Source organism: Eubalaena glacialis, chromosome 2 (assembly GCF_028564815.1).
Source record: "Eubalaena glacialis isolate mEubGla1 chromosome 2, mEubGla1.1.hap2.+ XY, whole genome shotgun sequence".
NCBI classification, from domain to species: Eukaryota; Metazoa; Chordata; class Mammalia; order Artiodactyla; family Balaenidae; genus Eubalaena; species Eubalaena glacialis.
This window is the reverse complement of record NC_083717.1, coordinates 187,588,584-187,615,300: the sequence shown is the minus strand read 5'-3', so window position 1 is coordinate 187,615,300 and position 26,717 is coordinate 187,588,584. Positions and strand designations below refer to the sequence as shown.

The 26,717-nt window shown below is 36.2% G+C and overlaps 1 protein-coding gene across 5 annotated transcripts in view; it reads right to left on the bottom strand.

The window, feature by feature from the left end:
- The window catches only part of VRK1 (VRK serine/threonine kinase 1), a 93,179-nt gene that overhangs the window by 17,874 nt on the left and 48,588 nt on the right, over positions 1–26,717 (bottom strand). For 2 of the 5 annotated variants that reach the window (XM_061182878.1, XM_061182880.1), the window contains 7 exons: positions 24,903–25,011; positions 24,691–24,783; positions 22,665–22,797; positions 21,751–21,871; positions 21,397–21,455; positions 16,990–17,168; positions 4,617–4,707 (listed from right to left, as the gene is read on the bottom strand). In XM_061182878.1, coding sequence (XP_061038861.1) covers positions 4,617–4,707; positions 16,990–17,168; positions 21,397–21,455; positions 21,751–21,871; positions 22,665–22,797; positions 24,691–24,783; positions 24,903–25,011 — 785 coding nt within the window. The remainder of the gene's footprint in view (positions 1–4,616; positions 4,708–16,989; positions 17,169–21,396; positions 21,456–21,750; positions 21,872–22,664; positions 22,798–24,690; positions 24,784–24,902; positions 25,012–26,717) is intronic. The other 3 variants (XM_061182879.1, XM_061182881.1, XM_061182882.1) reach the window with 3 other exon arrangements.

The following is a 26,717-nucleotide window of genomic DNA, read 5'->3' as shown; positions in this document are numbered from 1 at the left end:
GGTCCTGAACTATTTCTCCCCCAAATTTTTATTGTACAATTAAAAACATTAACTCCTAATGTAAACTATAGCAACAAGATAGGTATGCCATAAGCAACACGGACCTACTGTAATAGCACAGGGAAGTCTGCTCAATATTATGGGAAAAATATTTGAAAAAGAATAGCTATCTGTATATATATATATACAGATCACTTTTCTGTACACCTGAAACTAACACAACGTTGTTAATCAATTACACTCCAATATAAAATAAAAAGTTAAAAAAAAAAAAGATAGGTATTCCTTGGGGGGAAGCACTGAGGTTATGCCTATTATGAAAAGCAAGGCAGTTTTTCTAAATGTGTTGCTTTTTAAAGCCTGGTCCCTCTACTCTTCAGGCAGGAGAGCACTGGGCTAATCCAAAATGCAAAGTCTTGTCCGCTAGGAATTAAACAGATCCCAACTGAGTCGCCTTCGAGAAAAGTATCACATCTGATACTGGCCTAAGTGCCTTACAACAGTTCCTCTCCAACTATTCCAGCGCTGGAAGAATGCAGTGCTTCTCTACCAGGGGCACGTGGATCCGCCTCCCCAAGGAGACTCTGTCTCCCACCCCACCCCAGGCCACCTCCACCGCGAGCACAGCAGAGTCAGAAGGACAAGCTTAGGCCCGGTCACAACTGCCTGTGCTGGCAAGAGGAGTGCGCCTTCCACAGCCTCGGGCTTCCCTCTGCCAGGAGAGAGCGACGGTACCAGGGTGAGGGCAGCGTGGGGCCCACAATCAATCAATGAACACACTGAACAGCAAAGAAATCAGTACTTCTCTTCTGAAACATACAAAACATTCTTTGCATCTAGGACAAAATATCTACCACACATGTCTAATCATAAACAGTTTCTAAAGGCTTTCTGACTACAGGTTTATTTAGGTACTTAACTGGAAGATCAGTTTGCTTGTTATTTTTCCAAGTTCTAGTTTTTATTCAATTGCCATACATTTCAATTCATGCAAACTGCAAAGTTATATGAATATCTTTTTTTCTCTGCCACTCATAGTGCATGGCCTATACTATGGTGGGTTTAAACTTTTGAGTTTTTTCTTCAATTTTTGTGATATAGCCTTCTTTTAAAAATATCCCATGGTAGATTTTTAGGTTTTTACTTGAACAATTTTGAAATTAATTTTCCATAGAAAACTGAGAATGCTGTGATTGTCTGAAATTGGAATAAGAGGATATCGCAAAATCAAGGTCCATAATCAATACTATAGTACATCTCCCTTTCAATAAAATTTGAATCTACAGTCACATTAAAAAGGACACTAAAGTCAACGGTTATCGCTATATTCTCATTAATGTCCTAATTTGACATTTTACTCTTAGAGTAAATACCATTGCTGCTTATCCCCATTCAATCTAGATTTAAAGTTTTTTACTGCAACTAAGAATGCCATCACCACCTGCAACTTATTATATAATCATATTATGCAACTTAGTGACTTTATCAGTTCAGTATTTTTCCTAATAATCAATTCTGACTGTTGCAGAAAAAAATCTATTTCTCCTCCTGTCCCATATATACTCATTTTCATAATACTTTACTAGTGGTACAATATATACTCATTTTCATAATAGTTTACTAGTGGTAAAAGGCCCAATCATAAGACTAATGTGTAAAACTTAATATTTGAAAAATAATATGAATATACAAGGTTGGGATACTCTTCTATGATCTTATAATGCAGAAGGAAAAAAACAAGTGGGAAATTTCTTTGTAGGGTGCCTTAAAAATACCTCTTTCTTGACTAGACCGTAACTGTTCAAGGAGTAAACATAAGTCATGCTTTCCTCAAAGAATCCTCAAGAATGGTCCAAAATCCAAGGTACTTCAAAAACAACACCAAGAGTAGGCTGTTGAGTTCTGTCTATTGTATGAACGGTAGGGACAAAGTATACTGGCCATAAATATCATGGCTGTATTAACTAATTTTTAGTACAATTCTGAAATATTGGCATGGTTTTGAAACGCCAGAATATGCGTGGTTTTTAAAGGTTTATCATTTTGTGGGGAAAAAATTACTTGCAGCAAATTACCAAATTTTCTCAATTGGTAAAAATTATGCCTTGCATAAAAATAAAAGGATTAGAGGCCTCTGTTGTTCTTGAAAACCACCCGTCACCCCATCTCTTTCTTTGAGAAAACCTACACAATACACATTTTGAGAGCTTTCAGAATGTGTTCTTACACAATAGACCCCCAGCTAGTCAAAATGAGTTTAGGTGTATCAAGAAAATTATACCCGTTTTTTAAATGGTCTAAATAGATATTAAAGGAAAGTTGCTCCCATTTTGCTAGGCACAGCATTCTGAGAGATCACACAGTGAGAAAAATCTCTTATCATATGTAAACCATAAATCGTGTTTGAAAATAAAATTGTTAATGAAGAAACTGACATTTCTAAAGCAGCTGTTAGAGGTAACCATTCTTGTAACATGTTTCTGACACAAAATCTTAAAGCTCTAAAACACAGAATTCACTGAATTATATATTTCTTTAAAAAACTTCAAATGTAATAATGTGCCTTCTCATTCAAGTTACTTTAAATTGATGAATACAAATACATACATTTTCATGAACCCTTGGATTGCTTTAGTTTTCTTTGCTAGAAGCAATAACATTTTACTATCTCAGGTAATATTTCTCTCATTTATGAATATTTAGATAGTAAAATACCTTAACTAGCCTTATACTTTAGGGGGGAAAAAGAATTACAATTGGAAAATAACAGTATTTAATTAAAGCAATTTAGAGTTTATATGAATAAAAGAGAATTTGATTATTTTTTATCTTCATTTTTTAATAACAAAAAGAAATCTGGATTATTCTCCTTAAATTAGTGATGGGGTCTACTCCCTTCTTTTGTCATTAATAAATAAAACAAAAATACTAATATATTTTCTCACAGTAAAAACCATCAGTATAAGGACCTTAAATTAAAATTTTAGGTATAAGAAACATTTTTCGTAATTACAGTCAAATTTAAAATCACGTATGTATCAAAACAAATACCTCTGATGCTCATTAAGCAAAGTTCAGATAACAAATGATCTCCAGGCATGAAGGGATGCATGAGTCTTCCCTATGCACAGCTGGGAACTGGCTTTGGTCTAAATGGGCATCAACCTTACTATAACAATGTAGGCCCTTTCCTAAACTAAAATCTCCCGTTTTAAAATGTACGGGATTTTTTTAAGTAAGAATACTACTCTATCTTTATAAATGCTCCTTAATTTTGCTCCCACTCACTGTCATAGCTGCTGCTGCTAGCCTCTGGCTGAGACATGCTTTGATGTACTGCTCCCGGGGACTCCTCACCTCCTAATAACAGAATGAACAAGACAGCGGAGGAAGGGGAAAAACAACAAAAACAGGAGGGAATGGAAGACGGCAGCAGAAAAGTAAGAGGGACTATTTCAAAACCTTTAGCTTCCAGAGTGACATTATACACTCGCTCTTCAGCTATCCCAAGGATTCTCTTGGGTAAATTCAGATAAACCTAAGGACGTACTATCCATAATATACAATGAAGAAAATGTTAATAAAATCAGGGTGAAGATGATTCTCTTTGAAAGTCAATTTTTGCCTTCTGCAAACATGCATGGCTACCACTGTCAAAGGGGAGGTAAAAATACATCACTGGCCTAACTCTACTGGGCACTTACACTTTGATGAAATTTTTACCAAAAATAAGCCTTTTCTATTAGAAATCAGAAATATTTCAGGACCAATAAACTAATAAATAAACAAAAGGCAGACAGACAGAAGAGATATCTGGCGGGGGGCGGAAATGGTACTGCAGCCAGCTCTGAATCTCTCCTCACTGAGGCAAGTAAACCATCTCTCATGAAACCTGGAACACATTTTCCCATCTTCTGAGCCCCACAGGTGTGCCTACACACCACAGACTGGCCATTTATTAACCAGACCAAAGTCCAACCTAGTCTTGCCCTTTGCAGATGCTGCCTTTGCTAATGTCACTTCTGGAACTACTCCATACTAGAAGTGCCTTCAGCACCAGTACATGAGCCATTGAAGAAATGACTTTATACCTTGCTTTTTGCTTCAAGACCTTTGGGAAGTGATGATTCGAGGCTTTAATTCCTTGCATCCCAACTTGCTGAGAGAAAAGAAGAGTTGGCGGACTCTGCAGTAAGCCATGTACTAACCACCTGACTCGTGACATTCCCTCTCACGCCCAGAGTTCGGTGGTAAGTGTGGGGAACCGGAGAGATAGTAGCCTGAGAGGTAAGAGTTCTGGTCTCTACGTCTAACCCTTTCACAACAGTTCTGTCATTTAAATGCTCTGTGTCTTGGGCTCCATATCTGCAAAATGAGAGTAACTCCTGGTCTCAACTTCATGATTATTGCGAACATGATTATAGTAAATAACACAATGTGTACAAAGGACATTGTGATACATACTGTATAAATATAAGATCTTCTCCTACATTTTTTTAATTATAAAATGAGAATGTTATAACCCAAACAGTTAACCCCTTATTCAGTGGGAGGAAATGAAATTTGTGTTTATTATATATAAGAAAAGAGCTAATAGGCAAGACTGTTCAACTTACGGGTTTGTGGGGCCTCGAATGTCTGTGTATCTGAGCACTGCATATCTTCAACACCAGGTTCTGTGCTCCGCTCTATTTCTTTCTTTCTCTTCTTACATATAAAAATTAAAAAGAAAGAAAGAAAGATGTGGCATGATGGTCAATTAAGAAAATACACAAACTTATCAGATATTAGCATATATATATGAATCCATACACGTGTGGGTGTGTCAAAACATACAGGAAGAATACACACAACTTCATGGTGGGGGTCACTAAGGAAAGGGGCGGGGGATGAAAGAAAAGGGGATTAAGGGAAACTTCAACTATACAGTTAGTCTGGAAGTGGGTATATTTCTTATATCCACCTCTAACTTTTTATGCCTCATATAATTTATTATTGAAAGCCATGTTTTAACCATCAGGACTGATCATACAGAAACTCTCTTTGAAAGTTGATACTCGCTCAGGCCAATGATACTTATTTTCCCCATTTTACGCTGCATGTGTGGGGTGGGGTAAATGTACTTGATAAATAGGAAAATATGTGCCTGGCCCATGTACTGCATCAGTGGTTATGCCCTCTACACTGATGGGGAAATTCTGTGGATCAATAATAGCAAACTTCCAATAAATGTTTTATAATTTAAAGTTTAAGAGGGCCATAAACCTTACTGTAAAAGAAGAGTCTTAAAAGTAAAAAGCTCTCCTAAAATCTCAAAAACAGGTTGGATTTTCCACCACTCTCTCAGGCCTTTCCCATTTTCTACATATTTTTCTAGTTGAGTGTTACTTAGGAGTTAATGCCTATGTTCTGTCACCATCCATTCTTCCCAAATGTTCATACAATTTCTTTTTCTTACTTTCTATCACTACAACATTTCCTAACTAGCTCAGTCCTGTGTAAAGTTTTAAAATACTTAACATCTCTATACGTAGGTACAACTATAGAAGGACATTAGTAAGGAATTGAAAACTTTGCACTTTTCATACAACTTTATCCCATGTAATCTCAAATTTAAATGTGTTAAAATCTACATCAGAATTCATTACTTCTCTAGGTTACCTAAAATAAGTCTGTAGCATTTAGGAAATCATCTGATACTTCCCAAATTTCACAGATTCACGGCACATCAGAATGTCCTCATTTATATCTTCCTAACAATATTAAGTTAAACTTTGCCTAAGAATTTTCCTCACTTCGGGCCATTTTGTGTACGGCTATAAAAGGGTATAATGTCTGCTGACAGGACATTGTTCTTTTGCCTAATGGCAACCGTGGGTTCTGTTCCAAAGAGAACTACATGGGAAAGCACAAGTCTACTCAAGCCCCGTTATGTTAAAACCTCTGAATGGTCAGAACTGTTATTATCTATGTATTACAGTTAATCCCACTGTTTCAAAATATTCTTACGGTGGCTGTGGAGAGATTAAACCTCAGAGATTCCCATCATGGTCCTGAAGAAAATGCTTCACATATATAAACATAACATCTTGACTAAACCTTAAGAAACTTTCAAAGGCATTCATTTAGCAGATTTGTACATGGAGGTATTACTTCTCAAAAATAGCTGGAAGAGTGGCTGTAACTTCATATAACTGATGAGAGAAGGGGAGAGTGCCTTACATCTTTCTTTTCCAAAGTGTTGCTTCATGATTACTATCTAAACCCTGCTGGGCTGAACAGATTGGTTCGATAATTACATACAATAACTGCAGTGGGCAGGTAACCCTCAGCTGGCACAGGGCAGCTCCCCTGTGAGAACTTCCATATGCAAACTGCACTGATGGAGTGCATTAGGTACATCTTTCCTGCCGGTGCACAGGCCTGATTAACGCCAGCCAAGACTCCAAGGTTAGCATGTCAGCAGATTTGTGATGCATTAGGCAGGAATAAACACAGACACTTTTGTTCGTTCGGACCAAAATTAAGGAGGAATATTTCAGTACTATATTGCTTTCCATACAGGAGAGAATGCATTTTCCAGTTCTAGGAGGGCAGATTTTTAAATGCTCATTATAAAGGGAGCTATCCAATATGTTCTACCTAAGAACCTAGTGCATTCATCTTGTTTTCAAGCTTATTTAATAAAAAGGAGCTTTCTTAATCTCCGTGCAGGTAAATTACATAGGAATGAAAATCAGACAGTATTCAACCAACAAAAGAAACACCTGTATTTCAGCAGTATGTACTGGGGAAAGCACTGAATTTCATTAATCCACACTTCAGTTGGGTATCTCTTGCCCAACTTTTCTGACAATGTATATATCAATAGTTTAGATAGAAAGGACCAACAGTCTACAGACTAAGACCAATTATCAACAACCTTCAAGTTAAAGAATATCTAAGTCTGTTATTCATTGCATAAGGCGATGAGTAAAATTCCAAACAATTTGCTGCCAGCTTCTTTCTACTGATATCACCAAATGCTTCATTTCGTTATTTGACAACATTTTAGGCTTCAAATAGTGCACAGTTTGGTTCTCTTTAAACAGAAAATGGCTTCACCAAGTGCACTAATCTCTGATTTTGTCATATGCCATACCAGGTCTCACAGGTACCTTTATTTACATTTATAAATGAAATCAAAATATTGCATGACACACAAGAATAATTCATAAAGTTAGGATAGAGTTTTCTTTTAATTCAGCATGGCTAAAGTATCTTTAAAAACTAGGTTTATTTTAAAGGGCATTAGTGTATATATTACACATTGTATTTTTGCAGTGCTCAGATATGCTAGGCTAAAACTTAATTAGCAGCTTCTCACTTCCAATTTAGAAACAGGAAGACAAATCAGCTAGATGCATCGGACTGATAATTTACTAACAATCTAAACACTGGCTGGAGACTAGTTATAGACTTAAAGCTGTTTTAATGGAAAAGAGAATAAAAGTCTTCAGAGACAAAAACCAAAGACAATTCTTCACATCCCAACTCAAACATCCAAAGATAACCTCTAAATGCTTTCAACAGCATCTAAGAGAAGCCAATCAGATTCATGCTTGTATCAAAGGAGATGAGTAGTGAAGAACTGTTGTTGGGTTTTTTCCCCCTTATTACAAAAGTCATGAATGTTCATTATAGAAACTTGGAAGGTACAGCCTAAAATGTCTAAATGGTACTGCGCATGTGTGTGTCGAAGAACAAAGAACAAAGAACTCTAAACACAAACATGAGACTGCAATACGCAGTTAATCTTACTGGACTTATTTGATTAAGGCCACTGAAATCATCATGCAAATGTATACCCTTTACAAATTACTATTACGTTCCTTAATAGTAACCAAAAATAGAATATTTGTTACTCAGTGGCAACTAAAAAGGACATATCTTCTATGAAGGTAAAGAAACGCATGTGCTACACCACAATATTTACAAAACCAGTGGATTTTAGTTAAACTTCCCTATCTAGACAGAAAAAACTGAGGCTGGGGACAAAAGAAAGCTGGGAGAAGCTGCTCCGTGTTTCCAGCTGCTGGTGGTGAGAAGACAAGAGCTAAGGGCTCTTGGTTCTTATTAGAACTTCTTTCCACAGACCCACGCTGCCCCCCACGGGACTTTTCGGTGTGAAGTGGCAGTTTCCAGCCGTGGTGCTTTCGTTGTAACGGATCCCTTCCTAGAGAGCTAGCGCACACACACATACGTGTGTACTTGGCAAGCCCAGGGCCACACTCTACTTTCCTTCTCTCCTACCCTGGACACTCCTGGAGGGCAAGGACTGGGGTTTTCCCCACGTGCTATCATGCACCTTAGACATACACGAATATCTAGGGCTCTGCACCTGCTGAGGAACTAGTCCACTACTACTGTAGTAATAAAGAGCTGACTACGTGTTCTACCAAAAGCCCCTCAAAAACTGTGTAATGTTTAAATGGACATTAAGTAATTACAGAAATGTTTTGAGAAAAAGCAGGAAAAGGTCAGACACAACTGAAAAAGGAACAGATGAAAAGATGGGAAGTGGATCAGGAAATGAGTAAGTGACTTAAATGAGGGATGAATTTGAAGAATGGTCTAAAAAACTGTCACGATACACTGAAGTGATTTATTATTTTAAACAAGTTTCCATGGTAAAGGCTGCGATAAGAATAACGCACACTACAATTTCCTTCCACAGTAACCCTGATTCTATCGGAACAGAGGTAGGAATCCCATCATGTATTTTCTAAGCACCTACTGTGTGCTGGGCACTGTTTCAGGCTTCATTCTCATGGAGAAAAGCAGACACTAACAAATCGTTAAAGCAAAAGAGTAATTTTAGCTTTTATAAAAACATTAAGCACACACAAGCTAAATTTCTAAAACTGTTTGCATTTATGTAAGCCCTATAAGAAGTCATTTGAGAGTTCCGTAAATGAGTCTTTTTGAGTAAGTGACCAATGTAATCCCACACACGTGGGATTTCACTCTGTGAAACATCAGTCCATCTGTAAATGTAACACAGGCATGAATGCATGGCCAAACCCTGATTTTGTTTTTTGTTTAAACTTAGATATCTCTCCTGTCCACACTTTTAATGATCTATTTTGAAGGTAGTTAATAATTAACATATTACTCGAGTAATTTTATCATTTATTAGCAGGTCTGGGGGTTTAGCAAAAAAAAAAAGCATGACTAACAAAATGTGGAATATCTATGTCCTTCACTAGTTCAAGCTATCCCACTCTTATGCCATGAAGAATGAAGAATTTGCTGTAATTATCTGAAAATGGTGCACCAAAGATTACTGCTAACTCATGAGTTAGCAAATGATACCGATGCATTTGTAGACTCTGTCAGAATAAATAAACAAATGAAAAAACTGCACCTAGGTGGCAAGCAGAATTGACTGCTTGCTCCATGGGCAGCACACTTTTTAGCAAAAGCACTGCTTTCACAAAGTAGGCATATTTGTCTGCTTGCTTATCTGGAGCGGATGTGTGTCCCTTCTGAAGTTGGGCCTACTGAGGATCTAGAAACAAGCTGCTTTACAGCCCTACTGTCACCCATCCTCCGAGAAAAAACACAGCCACTGAGGAGATAATGAGCTGAAAAAAAAGCTGAACCTGATCACATGATCTTCAGGAGTACTACATGACTGAGAACTTACTCTCATCGAATTTTCATATAATAATGGCAATCACAGACTGGAAAGGTCTCCCAACAGCACTTCTGAAAACAGTAAATCCATCTTCCAAAGTTGGCAACAATGGCCTTTCATGACTCTAATATCATTCATATCACAAGGACCACGAAACTTCCAATACGATCAAACCTGTAGTCACTTAACAACTGAGAGATGTTTTCAGAGATTCAATAAACAAAGGTCTAAAGGCTAATGTGTCGCTGCATTCTCTTCTATGTTGGAATTAATATGACACTTCTTCATGCTTATTTTCCTCTGAGGGTTCCATGACCTGCACCATTAATGTCAAACTTTTTAGCAAAGTTAAGGTATTTCAAGGGCAACTTATGGGGAGAGGCAAATGGGTAGCTAGTTATGGTTTAATTGTCTCTAATATTTTATACCTAAAATCACTAGGAGATTTTTAAGGGCCTTGAGCTCCTCTGAGGAAAAAAGCTATGTAAATGCATAATAATAATTAATGGTTGCATGGCCCTGGACAAGTCATCTAACCTCTTCTGAATTTCACTTTCATCATTTGTAAGCAGATGTATCTCATATCAGTGCTGTAAAGTATATGTAAAATAATTTAATATTGACAGACTACAGAATACTATCAATACATAAATGTTCAATGATAACCTAAAGTTTAAAGGGTTGATATCCTATTACCAGCACCGAGCACCATCAAGTCCCCTGGAGAATTTTCAAACTTAAGAATTAAAAGCACAAGACTCTGAAGCTATAACACTGCAAACTAAAGAGGCCAATATTTATAAAGATACATATTTCAATGAAAACCAAACCCTATGTATGTACTAGTGGGGAATTAAATGCTCTCAAGCCACACTTGAGCAAGTTTCTTACAAAATAAACCAGGCTACATTAGAGTTCCTATTAAAAACAGACTGCCTGACCTCCCCCCAATAAGGCTATGTCCACAAAATACATAATTCCTAAACACATAGGTAGAAAACAGCGAACATAGAATTCTCTGGCACTCAGAAGTCCTCTGCTTTATGTCCACTACCTATGGTCCTTTAGTATCAATCAACAGCTTCAAGGAAAAAAGTTAACTTCAAACTCATTAATGTGATTTATCCATTTTTAATATGAGTAAGTTATGGAGCTGCATTTTGGAACCTTTATTTCACAGTAATTACCATCTTGTCTTTGTTGCAAAATCAACTTTTACCAATTCCCCATCATTTACTATTCAAAACAATCAATTTGAACACACATACTCACCAAGTGAATGTAAGCCAGTCTTCATTCACATCTGCCCAATATACTCTATTTCATAAACTGAATTTTTAAGGATGTATGATCTTAGTTCAAAAGATTCAAATGAAAATGTTCTGCTATTTTCTTGACATCAAGAAACCAGAAAGACGTGAGAAAATGTAAAGTCAGCGAAACAACAGCATTACCAATAATACTGCAGTTAACATTTACTGATCACTTACTATGTGTTCAGCACTGTTCTAAGCACTTTCTGAATCTCATTTAACCCACACAACAATCTTATGAGCAAGACAGATAACATTATTTCCACAGAAAGACAGCTTTAAAAAAATGTATCCCTTATTAAACAGAAACGCACACAAATGTTTAACATAATTCCTAAAAACCAGTCATGATATCAAAGAAAAAGGGAATCCTGCTCTAATACTGTCCTTTGTGATCTAAGTTTTGAACATATCTTATAAGCATATCTTTTTGTTATGTCAAAAAATAAATCCCCCTGGGTACCATTCAAGGCATTTATATGATGTCAAATTTCCTTCTATATCTCTTACAATAAAGATCACAACATGGCATGTGTGAATAATTGCCTACATACATACATTGGTCATGTGGCTGATAAGTACTATTATTTAAAGTCTTTTAGACTTAAATGCCCAATATCTGCTTTCCCTATTTGCAAAAGAGTTGTTTTCTACATAGAAGCTAGAATTCCAAGGTAACTCAAATTTTGGTTTGCAGTGGTTCTCAACTATGTCTGCACAATGTAATCACCTAAAAATCCTGAGGCTCAGGTCCACCCCCAAAGCTTTTGATTTAATTGGTCTGGGGTGCAATCCAGACAATGGGATTTATAAAAGCTCCCAGGTGATTTTAATATGCAGCCAAGGATGCCACCCCTGCCTTTCATCTACATTAGAATCACCTGAGGCACTTGTGGTACGGTGCCCTCCCAGATCACAACATGCAAAAGACAGCTGCAGACTCCACTCTGAAAGAAAACACAGTCCTCCCCTCAAAAAGAAAATTTTATAAAATGCATTGGAGGCTTAAAAAAAAGATTTAAAAAATTGAGGAAATGAGAAATGATAATTTTTAAAAACCCAGAGATAAACAAGGAAACTGCATAGCTAATAAATAGAAAAATAATCATTATAGAACTTATAAGTATATTAGAAACATTGAAAAACAGACTGAGCTGACAACTAAATGACATGAAGGAAAGGTTTGGGATGATTACAGATGATAAAAAGAAACAGACTAAGAATTAAGCAGTTAGACATGGAAGATGTATATGATCTCTATATAGTCAGAGACAACTACAAACATCACTGAGATAAATGAAAGAACCTAAATAAATATAGGGGTATACCATATTCATGGAACAGAAAAGAATACTGTGAAGATGTCAGTTTTTCCCAAAATGACAGTCAGTGCAATCTCAATCAAAATCCCAGAAGAATTTTTGTGGAAATTAATGAGCTGATTCTAAAATGTATATGTCAAGTCAAAGGGCCAAAAACAGCAAAGACAATCTTAAAGAAGAATAAAGTTGGAGAACTTATACTATCAAATATCATTATGAAGCCAGTAGTTCAAACAGTGTGGCACTGACCCAAATACAGATGAGCAGGCCAATGGCACAGAACAGAGTGTCCAGAAACAGACCCAAACACATATGGTTACCTGAAAACCAGCTACGTGCTGTGGGGACATTATAATCTTTTCAATAAATAGTTCAGATCAACTAGATATCCACAGGGGGTAAATAAACACCGACTCACACCATGCGCAAAATCAATTTCTGTTAAACTGTAGACCTAAATGAAAAAGATAAAATTTCTTGACAAAAGATTGTCTTCATGATCTTGAGGTAGACAAAATTTTCCTAAAATAGAATACACAAAGCACTAGCCATAAACAAACAAAAACCTGATAAATTATGCTTAATTAAAGTGAAGAACTTCTGTTCATCAAAAGATACCATATTAAGAGAGTGAAAAGATAAACCACAGACCGTAAAAAAAATATGTGCAATACATATATTGTATATATATACAAAGTGTTTAACTCTGCAAATCAAAGGAAAGCAGACAACCCAAATTTTTTTTAATGGACAAGACTTGAAATGCACCTCACAAAAAAAGGATAATCAAGACTGACAGGCTATGAAAAGGTGTTCAAAATCAATATTCTCAAGTAGATCAAATTAAAACCATAGAGAAATATTAGTAAACATCTACCAAAATAGATAAAATTAAACATAATGCAATAGCTAGTGTCAGTGAGCAACTGGAACTCTCATAAGCTGCTGTGGGAGAGTAAACTGGGCAAATTGCTTGGCGGTATCTACTAACGCTACTAAGCATACGTAAACCCTACGCCCCAGGAATTCTACTATGTATACACCAAACCTGAAATAATTATATATGTTTCCCAAAAGAATTTATAAGAGTGTTCTTAACAGTATTATTGCAATCACCGAAAACTGGAAACAATGCAAACATCCACCAAGAGCAGAAGGGATAAATGAATCATGATATAGTCATATAATGGAGTATTACACAGGAATAAAAAAACAAAAGACTTTTGTTACTTGTGACAGCACGGAAATTCAGAAATGCAAGGCAGAAATAGAGACACAGATGTAGAGAACAAACGTATGGACACCAAGGGGGGAAAGCGGCGGGGGAGGGGGTGGTGGAGTGATGAATTGGGAGATTGGGATTGACATGTATACATCAATATTTATAAAATAGATAACTAATAAGAACCTCCTGTATAAAAAAATAAATAAAATTCAAAAAGAAAAATAAAGAAATACAAATGAATGAAAGACAGACACAAAAGTATACAAAACGTATGGTGCTACTACTATGTTTTTCTTTAATAGCAAAACTAATTTATGGTGTTAGAAGTCATAAAATTGGTTACTCTTACTGAAGGGGTAATGGCTGGGAGCAGGGCATGACAAAGGTTTCTTGGGTTCCTGCAATGATCCAAATTTTGATTTGGGTGACATCTAAATGCGCACGTTCACTTTGTGAAGTTCAAATTCCACAATTATTTGTGCACGTTTATGTACATATGTCACAATCTCACTCAAAAATTTAGGGAAAAAAATACTTGACAAAATTCAACCAAATAAGACAAGATTCAAAATAAAGAACTCAATAATGGGGTATCTAAGGAAAGGAATTCTTAGTAAACACTGAATCCACTTCGATACAGAACTAAGGCTAAACTACCATTAAAAAACAGAAAGAAATGTATCAACTGCAACAATCTAAATTTACATAATTAAAATACAGTTTCTATCATTCTATCACACAAAAACAGCTAGAGAGATCTTCACCAAATTTAGATGGTATATTTGGGGCAATCTGACCTTAACTATAGGCTACATGGTATAAATTTAATACTACATTAGGTGTGATCATCTCAAAGAGATAGGAAGTTGTCCACCAGAGGAGCTGCAGGCCACTGATGTGCATTGGAAGACCTTTCTCTGCTCTTGTTCAACTCTTTGTACCATGTTCCAGGCTGAATGCCAGCAGGAATTTATTTATTATTTACTTAACAATGATTTTTAAGGGCACGGTGATACTTGGTGTCTTTCTACTTCAGATTTATGTCATCCCCAAATTCTGTGCTTTAAATAATACTCTTAGGTTACTGAGACTAAAAACAGTTCAAAGTGGATACATTCATATTTCACTATAGTTTCTGAATTTACTATACCATAATCAAGCATGGCTGTAAAAAAATGGATAGAAGGCTTGCTTCATTCCACTGTCGATCAATTCTTATAGGTTTTTTACCTTATCTCTTAGGAATATAAAGAGAAATATATATTGAATTGATTAAACTTATCCCTTTCAGAGATATGAGTGTCCTAAATACAAAGAACACATACTTTTTTTTTAAAGTTTTAAAAAATTATGACAGAGAAAAAGAAGGAGCAAGTATGCAATTATAAGGATTAATACAGTTTCTATGATGAAGCATTATATTCAGCTCTGAACTTCCTAGTAACCAGAGCCAAAAAAGAATCTCAACTATATACTCCTTCCTAAAAAAGAGAAGGAATACTAATTTCTCAAAGAAGAGAGCTTTCTCTTGTTGGGAGCCTCCAGACTGAAAAGTTGGATGGAGCTCTGCTCTTATCTGTTTTAGATGTGGCGTATTTACAATTTATTTGAAGAAAATGTTCTGCTGCTTTAAAAAGAAAAAGAAAGCTTAAAAAAAAAAAACTGCTCTGGTCCAACTCTTTCACTTTACAAACAAAAAACAAAAGGCCAACAAAATTAACAACTCACCTACAGTTATATGGTTATCAAGGAGCTTCATGATCTTACCTAATCTTAACTTTTATTAATTTCTTTTTAATACAAAAACAGTCCTATATCAGCTCTGAAGGGAAAAAAAGCAGCAAACTAATGAAGGAAATCTAACAGTTCAGCTTTTTATTCATTTTCTCCCCCTAAATGAAGCTTTATACATGTAGGGGATGATCTAACAAGAAATTTCCAGCTTTCTGAACTACCCAAGGACACAAGAGAATTATAAGGTCACAGATGTTAGCTCTGCAGCAGACTGACCTATTCAGCTGTAAAGTCAGCCAACCCGCAGAAACCAAATTTTCTCTAGCATGTAGGTACAAACAACAGTGACTTGCAAAGGAAAGGGGAATGGTACTGGACAAGTTCTTACCTCAACAGAGATCTTTACTTTTCAATCAGCAAAATTTTAGAGAAAAACACTACAGAATCCAGCTATAAATATTAACGTACAAAAATCTGTCCTGAGCAAGAAGATGCATGTTGCATGTTTATATGTGTATGCAAACTGTAAGTTTACCATCTTACTGAAAAATTCCACTCAGCCTTCCATTTGTCCTCTTCACTTAAAGCTGGATATGGTTTTCCACACGGTTGTTGACCACAAAAATGGAGCAGGTGCAATTAAGACAAAACTTATGAAAGCAAAAAAGATGTATATATAGATGCATATGTATAATTTCAGATTCTGTGATGAAATTACAAAGAGACCTACTATTAGCCAAAAAAGTCAAATTCATGATCCAATGTCAAAATTCCTATCTCCTTTGTAAGTTCTTTTAATATGCTGCTTCTTATTTTAAAGGGAGAAAATCTGTTTTTAACTCTTTATCTCATAGTTTGGAATATAAGATTTCCAAAGGAATCTACTGGAGTTTACAGAGTTAACAACAATTAAAACAGTCAATAATGTAAAAAAATTTTTTTCTTCTAAAAGCAGTTTTCCTTTCCCATGTAAAAGCAACTAGCACATTTTAGTAAACAATTCCAGATTAAAAAGGAAACTAAGTTGATCAATAATTATTAAAAATAACCAATAAGTTGATGTATACCTGCAAAATCTAAATTTTAAAGTGATACCAGGAGTTATTTACATGCCTGTGCAATATTTCTACCATAAAGTTTATTATTTAACATTTCTTTCCAAAAAATTAATCCCCTTATATACAGATACACAGCTTCACATAATGAGATTTCTGTAAAGAGCAAAATAACGTTCAAATGGGAAACACAACACGACAACAAACAAGGAAACTTTCCAATGTAATTTTCAAATGGTAATTTTTCAAAACCAATTTTCAAATAGTAAATACTTGGACCACACCAATGAACAAGGAAAAAGTGAAAGACAAGATCAACCCTAAGGGGTGACACAGGAGAAAAGAACACACAGACTATGAATTGAGTGCCCCACCCAAATCCCTCTGCCAGACATTAGTATCCCGAGTTAGAATCTCTTTAGGAATTTCCTAACTTGCTACTGGACATAAGAAACACATAAATATCCATTTTTCTACCACCCTCTACATATTTTTCCATATCATAAAGAGTTTGCTTTTACATCATGATGATAAATATTTAATTGCGTAGCAATCTGTTATTAGTTCCTTTACTGAGCTACTGGTTCTCTTACCTAAAATTAATATTTGTTGCAATTATAGTCACAGGACGCCCAAAGGAAAATTCAGTAACAAAACTCACCTTTGTTACTGCTTTTGCTTTCAAACTTCCATTCTCCACAACACTGAGGTCCAGCTTGCTGTCATCCTCACTTCCTATAGCTTTCAGTCCTTGCAAAAGAATATCTTGTAACTTTTGATAAAGAGGTTTTTCGGCATAATCCAGTAATTTCACTGTTTCCATGTACTTAGCAATTTCATCTAAAAGAATAACACAATTATTTTGTAATTTTTGGTCATAAATACAACATACTTTTCTAAGAAAATGATACATGGTTATACTAAAATTAGAATGCAAATGTATAGCTTGTTAAACATGTTTTTTTCAATCGCTTCTTCAATGGAAAGTATGCTTTTGAATTCAAGAATTGTCAGATAAGTCAAATAAAAAATGTATTTTGAGAAACAATGTAAAAAACATTTTTTAATTGTGAGAGATAGTAAGACAGAAGACATGCTTAACATTTAAATATATACAAAAAATAATTGCTGTAGTTTTAAAGCTATTTTTTAAAAGGACCTAGAATAAAGATTATAAAGTAAAATGTGCTTAAGTATACAATAAATATCATAGCCAGTATTTTTTTTTTGCCACAGAAGCCATTAGTTCTACAGAAGACAGCTGCATTCTTTGCATAAATAAGAAATAAAACATATGAAAAACAGGTTGAAAAAAAGAAAAAGAAGCAAGGCCTGGTTTTCCCATAAAAGAGAAAAATCAACTTCTGAATGATGAAAGGTCTACTGTACACTGAGGCAGAACCAAACCCATAAAAAGAAATCTTACTAGTCAAGATCAACACTTTTCAACATCCATCTAAAAATCCATCTTTAGGCTAATGACTCATACATGTTATATCCCCAGCCCAGCCTTTCCACTGCTCTCCAGACTTTTATATCCACTGATTTCCACTGACTCATATCAAATCCCAACAAATGCAAATCCAAACTCCTGACCAACCCCTAAAACCTGTTCTCCCTGTGGTTTTCCCTGTCTTGGTTACTTAAAATTCCATCCTTCCAGCACCTCAAGCCAAGAATCCTCTTCCCACACCCCACATCCAATAAATCAAGAGATCATGTCAGTGCTACACACACACACGCATATACACATTCATTCATTCAGGTATTCACTAAGCACCCACCACATGCCAGGCATGATTCTAAATACCTGGGTACATGAGAAAAAAGAAACAAAAATCCCTCCCTTCAACTTTCTTAATCTGAAAAAGGGGATCTATAGAAAACCTAAAGCAAACATCACCAAGTATGGTAAAATACTGAACACTTCCCTGATGAGAGAAGGAAATGGCAAGGAAGTTCACTTGCACCGCTTCCATTCTGCCTGAAAGTCCTGTAGCTTTTAGCCAGTACAGTAAGGCAAGAAAAGAAACAGAAGGCATCACGAGTGGAATGGAAGATGTAAAACAGTTTATTCACAAACATGACAGTGTATGCAGAAAATCCTAAGGAATCTATAAAAAAACTTCTAGAACCAATATGTAAATTTAACAAGGTCACAGGATATAAGGTAAATATTTAAAAATCTATTTTACTTCTATATACTACCAACAAGCAATTAGAAAAATAGATTTTAATAAAAATATATCACTTAACAATAGCATCAAATACCTAGTAACAATTATAATGAAAGATGGGCAAGATTTTTTCCAGATTAAAACTATAAAACACAGGTAACACAGAAACTGAGACCAAATTAAACAGAAGACAAAGTATCAATAGTATAAAGATGCCAATGCTCCCCAATTAGTCCACGGAGTCCATGCAATCCCACTCAGAATTCCAGCAAATTGCAGAGGGAGAGGGTGTGTGCAGAACTGACAAGGTGATTCTAAAATGTACACAGATATACAAATGATCAAGCAAAACAGCAAAGTCAAGTATAAAGAAGAAACAGTGCTAGAGGACTTAAACTACCATGTATCAAGACTTTAGATAAAGCTACAGTAATTAAGACAGTGGGGCCCAAGAAGAGAAAAAAAGAACAATGAAAGAGCCCAGAAACAGACTCACAAATCCACACCTGATTTAACACAAAGGCGGCATCACAGGGAAAGGCTGGTCTTTTCAAGAAAGGCTGCTGTTAACTCTGTTAACTATGCAAGGTGATAGATGTGTTAAATTATGTCGATCTTGGTAATCATTCTCCCATGTATACGTATAGGCAGGCACACCTCAGAGACATTGCGGGTTCAGTTCCAGACCACCACAATAAAGTATCACAATAAAGCAAGTCACTTTAATTTTTTTGGTTCCCCAGTGCGTATAAAAGTTATGTTTACACTATACTGTAGCCTATTAAGTGTGGAATAACATGATGTCTAAAAAAATGTAGGTACCTTAATTAAAAAACACTTTATTGCTAAAAAAATGCCAACCATCGTCTGAGCTTCAGTGAGTCATAATTTTTTTGCAATAGTAACATCAAAGATCACTGATCACAAATCACCATAACAAATAGAATAATAATGAAAAAGTTTGAAATATTGTGAGAATTACCAAAATGTGACACAGATAGGAAGTGAACAAATGCTGTTGGAAAAATGGCACCAACAGACTTGCTCGACTCAGGGTTGCCACAAACCTTCAATGTGTAAAAAACACAATATCTACAAAGTGCAATAAAGTGAACGGCGATAAAACGAGGTATGCCTGTATATCAAATCATCATGTTATACAATCATATTTTTCAGTTATTCCTCAATAAAGTTAAAAAGTAAATAAAAACATCCAAAAAATGCAACAGTGGGAATTAATTTCACAAATGCAATACTGAGTGAAAGACAAAGAACTCCAATAGAAACTAGAACATTAAAAATCCCTGCCCTCCCCCTGAGCCACAATTACTGAGCCTTCGCGTCTGGAGCCTGTGCTCCGCAACAAGAGAGGCCGCGATAATGAGAGGCCCGCGCACCGCGATGAAGAGTGGCCCCCACTTGCCACAACTAGAGAAAGCCCTCGCACAGAAACGAAGAGCCAACACAGCCAAAAATAAAAATAAATAAATAAATTAAAAAAAAACAAAATCCCTGCCCTCATGAAACTATCTATTTTGTTCACTCTACGATTCCATTTCTATATAGTTCAAAAACAAATCCTTAGTGTTGGAAGTTAGGCTAGTGATTCATTAGGCCAGTGGGAGAGGCTTGTGATTGGCAGGAGGCACCAGGGGGTGTTTCTGAAAAAGCCGATAACATTCTATTTCTAGATGTGGTTGGTCGGTTGCAAGTTTAAACGGCATAAGGTCAGGGTAGACCTCCCTGAAAAGGAGATAACTGAGCAATGGCTAGAAAAGACTTCTAAATATATCCAAACCGACCACTCCTCACTACCTGCACTGCTACTTCCCTTGCTTGGATTATTGCAGTAGCCTCCTACCAGCTCCTGTTTGTACCCGGCCTTGCTTCCCTAGCAGTCGATCTTCAAAACAGGAGTTGGAGAGAGTTCCCTTAAAGATAGACAATTCATGTCCCTCTTCTCCTCCAAACCTCACGTGCTCCTGCTCAAAGTAAAAGCCAAAGCCCTATGATGGCTTAAAAGCAGGCAACCCTCAAATACACCTGGCACTCACGTTCCTTCTGCCTGGAAACGCTCTTCCCCAGACTTCCCCAGAGCTCGCTCCCTATCTCCTTCCTACAGCTACTCAATTGTCATCTCGTCAGTGAGGCCATCCCTGGCCACCCTATTTACAACTCCAATCCACCTCCTCGCTTCACTCCCCAACCCATCCCCACACCCCCAACCTCTACTCGCTGCTTTCTTCTTTCTGCCACAGTACTAACCATGCAATATACTGTGAAATTCACTCGTTTGTTTACTGTCTACCCTTCCCAACTAGAGCTTCATGAGGATAGGAATTTTTATTTATTTTGTTCACTGGTGTATCCCTAGTGCCTAGAATGGTCCTTCGCACATAATAAAGCCTCAATAAAAAAAAATAGTTGAATTACTGAATGAAATTCGGTTCCATTACTGAAAGCACTGAATAATAACTGAATCAGGCCCACCTGTGGAAAAGGAAGTGCCTGTTTCACGAGAGCAGGCTGCAGTGCAATGATTACACTTAACAATGCCTAAGCTCCTACATTACGGGATACTCCACAGACCTCAAGACTTTTTTTCTTGCAGAAAACAAGATCCCTGTGAACACTCAAGAAGTCTTTTCTTGGGCTTCCCTGGTGGCGCAGTGGTTGAGAGTCTGCCTGCCGATGCAGGGGAAACGGGTTCGAGCCTGTGCTCCGCAACAAGGGAGGCCGCGATAGTGAGAGGCCCGCGCACCGCGATGAAGAGTGGCCCCCGCTCGCCGCAACTAGAGAAAGCCCTCGCACAGAAACGAAGACCCAACACAGCCAAAAATAAATAAATAATTAAATGATTTAAAAAAAAAAAAAAAGAAGTCTTTTCTTACCTGGCTTGCTCTTCTCAGGAAAACATTTGTCCATCAAACCTGCAATATTTTCTCTGTATCTGTTAAAAATTAAAGGCTGAGTCACTGTTTGAAGCTTGATGCCACGGAAAGTTATTAATATTTAATAACAGTAAAAAGCACATTAAGCAGCATTGTGCTACATCCTAAATACGCTTACGGACATTCTTCTAAAATAAATTCAACAAAAGACCAAGGAATCTTACTGTTTAACAAGTACTTTCTTATTGCTACACTAGTATCAGTTAAAACTAGAGTCCCCATCAAGAAGTTCTGACTAAACATATGCCTTATCATGATTTTGCCCAAAATAATTTATTATCAGTTTTCCTTTACCTAATTTTGGAATCTCTAACATAGTTGGGATCTTTCAAATTATCCTCCCAAGGAAGATGGCCACTAAGCCACTGGATCATGCAATAACCAAGGATTTCCAAGTCACCGCGTCTTGATGGGGCTGTGAAACAAAGAAGCAGATTCAGCTCACTGAAACAATGTTTAAGGTAGAATTTCAGGTACATCTAAAGGAATAAGATAAAAGGGTCAACTCTACAGTTTTGTTTTTCATCATCAAATCTTGACTCCATTTTGAAAAAAGCACCGAACACTGGGCAGTATAAAAGAAAATAATTTACCTCCAACTAATAATTTACTTTAAAACCCAAATTGGCAAACTCTACAGTTTCACACTGAGACTATTAGCCTAGGAAATAAATTATAAAACAATGACACATTAAATAGTGCCCTTGGAAAATGTGAAGATATTAAAAATGCTATAAGCTATTAAGAAGCCCAGAGAACTGGGGATTTTAGCTCCTCCACAGTGTGGGGTACAGAAAAAAAAGAAACGACTGCTGAAGAAACAGGCCAACTTAATAGGTGACAAAATAAAAGTCTACCTGTTACAAATTTGTAGCTGCATAAGAAACTTACAGACTTTTAGGGGGAAAAAACCCCAACATTCCAATTAAGCTAAATAAAAACAAAAGAAAGCCTTATTGCAGCTGACTGAACTACCTCCACTACTGAAACCCTGGTGATCTTTGAAGGGTGGGAGGAAGACAGGGAGGGAACACAGGTGCCCTCACATTGCACAAATGTAGAAGCCTAAGCTCTCCCTTCTTCCCCCCATCCTATCCTGCCTCTTCAATTCTGATTTACTTGTCTAAGTATTTATTGCAGAAGAACCATGTAGGAATTCAATTGAAAGCACTGGCAATGTATCTCTTGTTCAGGTGCCACTGACGTACCCACACCATTGTGCGCATCGATGCTGGTGAATTCAATCGTGCCATCGTGACATCTTTTGGGGTCTTCTTTGTATTCTTTATGAATTCCTTCTGGGCAGTACCGATAAGCAAGGCCATAATCTACCAAGTACACCTATAAATGTCCAAACACCAAGACAAATTAAAGGCAAAATGACTACACATATACTCCTTTAAAGCCCAGAAACAGAATACTGTCACCTGAGGGTAGATTCATCCACAAGGCCATACTACAGCACCCCAAACAAGTTAGATCCAACACGCAAACAACAGCAAGCACTTACTTCTGAAAGACTTTTTATTTAAAGAAAAACATTAAATGACCATGTAGCTACAGTGCAGATAATATCACCTGACTTCTTTAGACAAGTATGTGTTACACCTGTAAATAATCTAGTCTCCTCAATTTGAGCAAGGATTATAAATCTTACACTTTTTCTTACAGCATCTAAAACAAAACTGAGAACAGAGTAAACCATCAATACTTGTTGCAATACAACTGCTACACACTGTAAGACTCCTAACTTAGTTGACACATGATATGTTAGTTATTCCCCTCCGTCTTCACTTATAAAATAATCAAATATCAATTCACTTCATAAAAATATTTCACAGATTATAATAATGATCTGAAGAACTTTTAGATGAGGCTCTTAGCTATATTTAAATATTATAATATTAAGGTCAAGTCTTCATAATTAGAACTAAACTTTAGTATTATATATACACATATCTATGGGATGTATGTGTATATCTGATTAGCATACAAAGCTAATAAATTTGGCTTTCCTCTATTCCAGAGCCACATATTACATCTCTAATTCTGGGTAACTGTCTCACAGATGTATGTATCTGGTCACAGGAGGGAACTGAAGTAAAAATTTGGGGCTGGATCTAACACATACATCTAATACTAGAAAAAAAATTACCCCATCCAAAACATATGCCCAAAGGATAACCAAGCTGCAAAAATACTTCCATCTAAACAAAAGGCAGCATGTTTTAACCTAAACGCATCTAAAACAAGTTGCCTGGAAATTTTGTGATTGTCTTTAGGATTTCTCCATTAGCCTGCTCTAGACCAGAAACTTGCTTCTGTTCTGCGTATACAGATCCCTTACAGCCACTGTAACAGAGATGGGGAAGGGGAGGCAAATATATGAGATGACAGGAAAACAAAGGGGAGCCAAAGGAAAAAGGGAAAACTAAGCAAGAGGAAGTCAAAGTTAGGTCTGAGACAAAAAAGAATAAAGTATGGCATATCGACATACACAGTTAAAATGTTTAAATATTCCTTTCTTATACAAGATCAAGAAGTGAGAACACACATGAAATGGATTAAATACAGTGGCCCAACTATGAGTGTCAACGAAACCTTACTTTTACCAAAATCATGGAATCAGCTTCAAGAAAATTATGAATCCCTCTACTCCAACTAAACTGACCCAAATAAAGGTATAATAACATTAGCTTTTCTCCTTTCCTTAAAAAGTGAAAATTACAAAGTGAATGTAATAAGCTTAAAAAATACACATTTGAATTCCAAACCCTACAAAATTTAGACAGCTAAGATATTTCTGTAAACCAACTGATTTCAATAATCAACATGTTAAAGACCAAATTCTCCAAGTAACAGAACACTTACATTTGATGGATTTCTTGAACAAAGGAAATTTAAAAAATGACAAAGCAGAAAGGCAAACATAATTCATTGGTGCACTATATAATTTTAAGCTTCCACCCCCAAATAGCTATTTGAAATTCATTTTGTATCACAAGTACTTCTTCTGAATATTATTTAGGGCAAAATAGCCAACTTGATAAAGTGCCAACAAATCGCATCAAAAATGTAGAATGTTAACTAGATAAAAGTGTCAAGAAGAAATATTATTATTACCATATCTACTTGAAAAAGTAAAACTTCTGCAGGGGTTCAAAAGTTCATAGCAACCATATTTGTGTTCAAACAACAGGTTTTAAACAGTAAAAATTAAAGTTACAAAACTACCTGGTCAGGATCCTTGTAGCTGAGAAGAAGATTTGAGGCCTTGATATCTCCGTGTACGTACTCATGCTCGTGAATATATTCCAGAATATCCAGCTATAAAAGCATCATATAGAATAAATTAATGCAGTACCTAACACCAACCAGCAGAGGACCGAGCTTCAACACAACTAGCCTTTACTGGATTAAAAACGAGAAGAATGTAGCTCACATACAATTCTTAAGCTTAGCTGCAAGACAGTTTTCCGAGAAAACCTTTTGGCATTTGCTTCATATATTTTCTGAAGGTCACTCCCAAAGCGATCCATTATCATAAACCTGTAACTAAAGACAAACAAGAAAAGTCAATGAACAAAATGTAACTCAGGAAAACCTATTTTGCAATGAGTACCCTCCTTTCAAAGTAATTTTTTTCAAGGCAATGTTTACTAAGAAAGTAGAAAGACAAGGCAAGGAAAGAAAGAAGGAAGGAAAGACAAACATTTGAAACAAGTTCTTCCAACTAGAAATCTCAAGAGCTGTGAGAGCTTTCCTGTCTTGACTTTTACCTTATGGGCCTCCTAGTCTCAGCAAGTTACATGAGACAATATTCAACGTAAGAAAACACCCACAGAGAGAAGACAACAGATACTTCACGGTAAAGATAAAATAATCTGAGTAAGATTGATGTCACTAATTTTTGTCATAGTTAATGTTAATTTATGTTTCTGTATATTAGCTTCCTGCCTGTGACTGTTCTCTTTTTTTAAGGCACATTTTAGCAGTATTAACATTCTGTTAAAATCAGGACTGTCAAGAGATGCTGTAACAATAGCTAAATGCAGTAAAACTGCTTAAATGGTGTAAAAGAACTGTATATTCAACTGTAAAAGAACTAAGTACTCAACAAATAAGATTTGGGGAACAGTAAATGTCCTGGAAAAACATGAAGATTTTTGGTTTTGCCACAAACCAACTCTGTCACCTTGGCCAAGTCACGTTTCTTCTTTGGGCCCCAATTTCCATAGGTGTCAAATGAGAGAGCAGGGCCTCATGCTTTCTAAGGTCTTTTCCAGCACCCAAATTCTAAGATTCAATAACCATTCAATAACCAGATTCAATACACACATATTTCAGTGTGTACTGAAAAACATCACCTAGTTGCAGTAACATGGTTCACCTTTTGCTCTGTGGACCACTTTTATCTTTATAGAGTTTTCCAGATTCTGAGTTGTCTAGTTAAACCATTCAATAAATCAATAAAAACCAAGAACACACTCAAAATGTATCAAAATATCTTCTAATGGGGATAAGATTAATAACCATCCTAAGAACAACAGCTGGCATTTGCTGAAGCCTTGGCACGAGAACAGCACCAGTCTAAGCACTTCATAGATGTATCAGTGCAGTTAAACCTCACGTCACCCTCATGAGGTAGGAGGTCCCATGAGCCCCATTTTACAGCAGAAGAAAACTGATCATTAGTAACTTGTCCTCTAGGAAGTGGTGGATCCATGCTCCTGACCACCACACCAAACATACCGATATAAATGAACATAAGTAGGACCCAAAAACCCCATTTATATATTTTAGGTTTCTAAGATAAAAATACAATATGAAAAGTTCAGTAAGGAAGGAAGAGCTAACATTTAAAAGACAACACGCGAAATAAAAAATTCAAGATTCTACCTATTTTTGAAGTGGAAGAGAATTAAGAGATCTTTCTAAACATCTTTTAATAAAATAATTAATGTCTATAGCGGTAAATTGATTTGTCCAAAGTCACAGAATTAGTCAGTGGCAAAATGTCTTCATTCTTGTAAGATTTTCAGTACCCTGACCTCTAAAATATTAGAGGGAACAGTAATTTTGACTCCCTGATTTCCTCTGTACAACAGGTTTTGAGAGGTTGAGGGATGAGACCAAGGACAAATGTACACATTTGTTTTTACAAATAAGTGATGTGATTGTGTAATTATTATGAAATAATACGTAGGTAACAAGAATACAATCTCTGCTGTTACTCTGAAAGGGAGCTAAAGCACACTTGG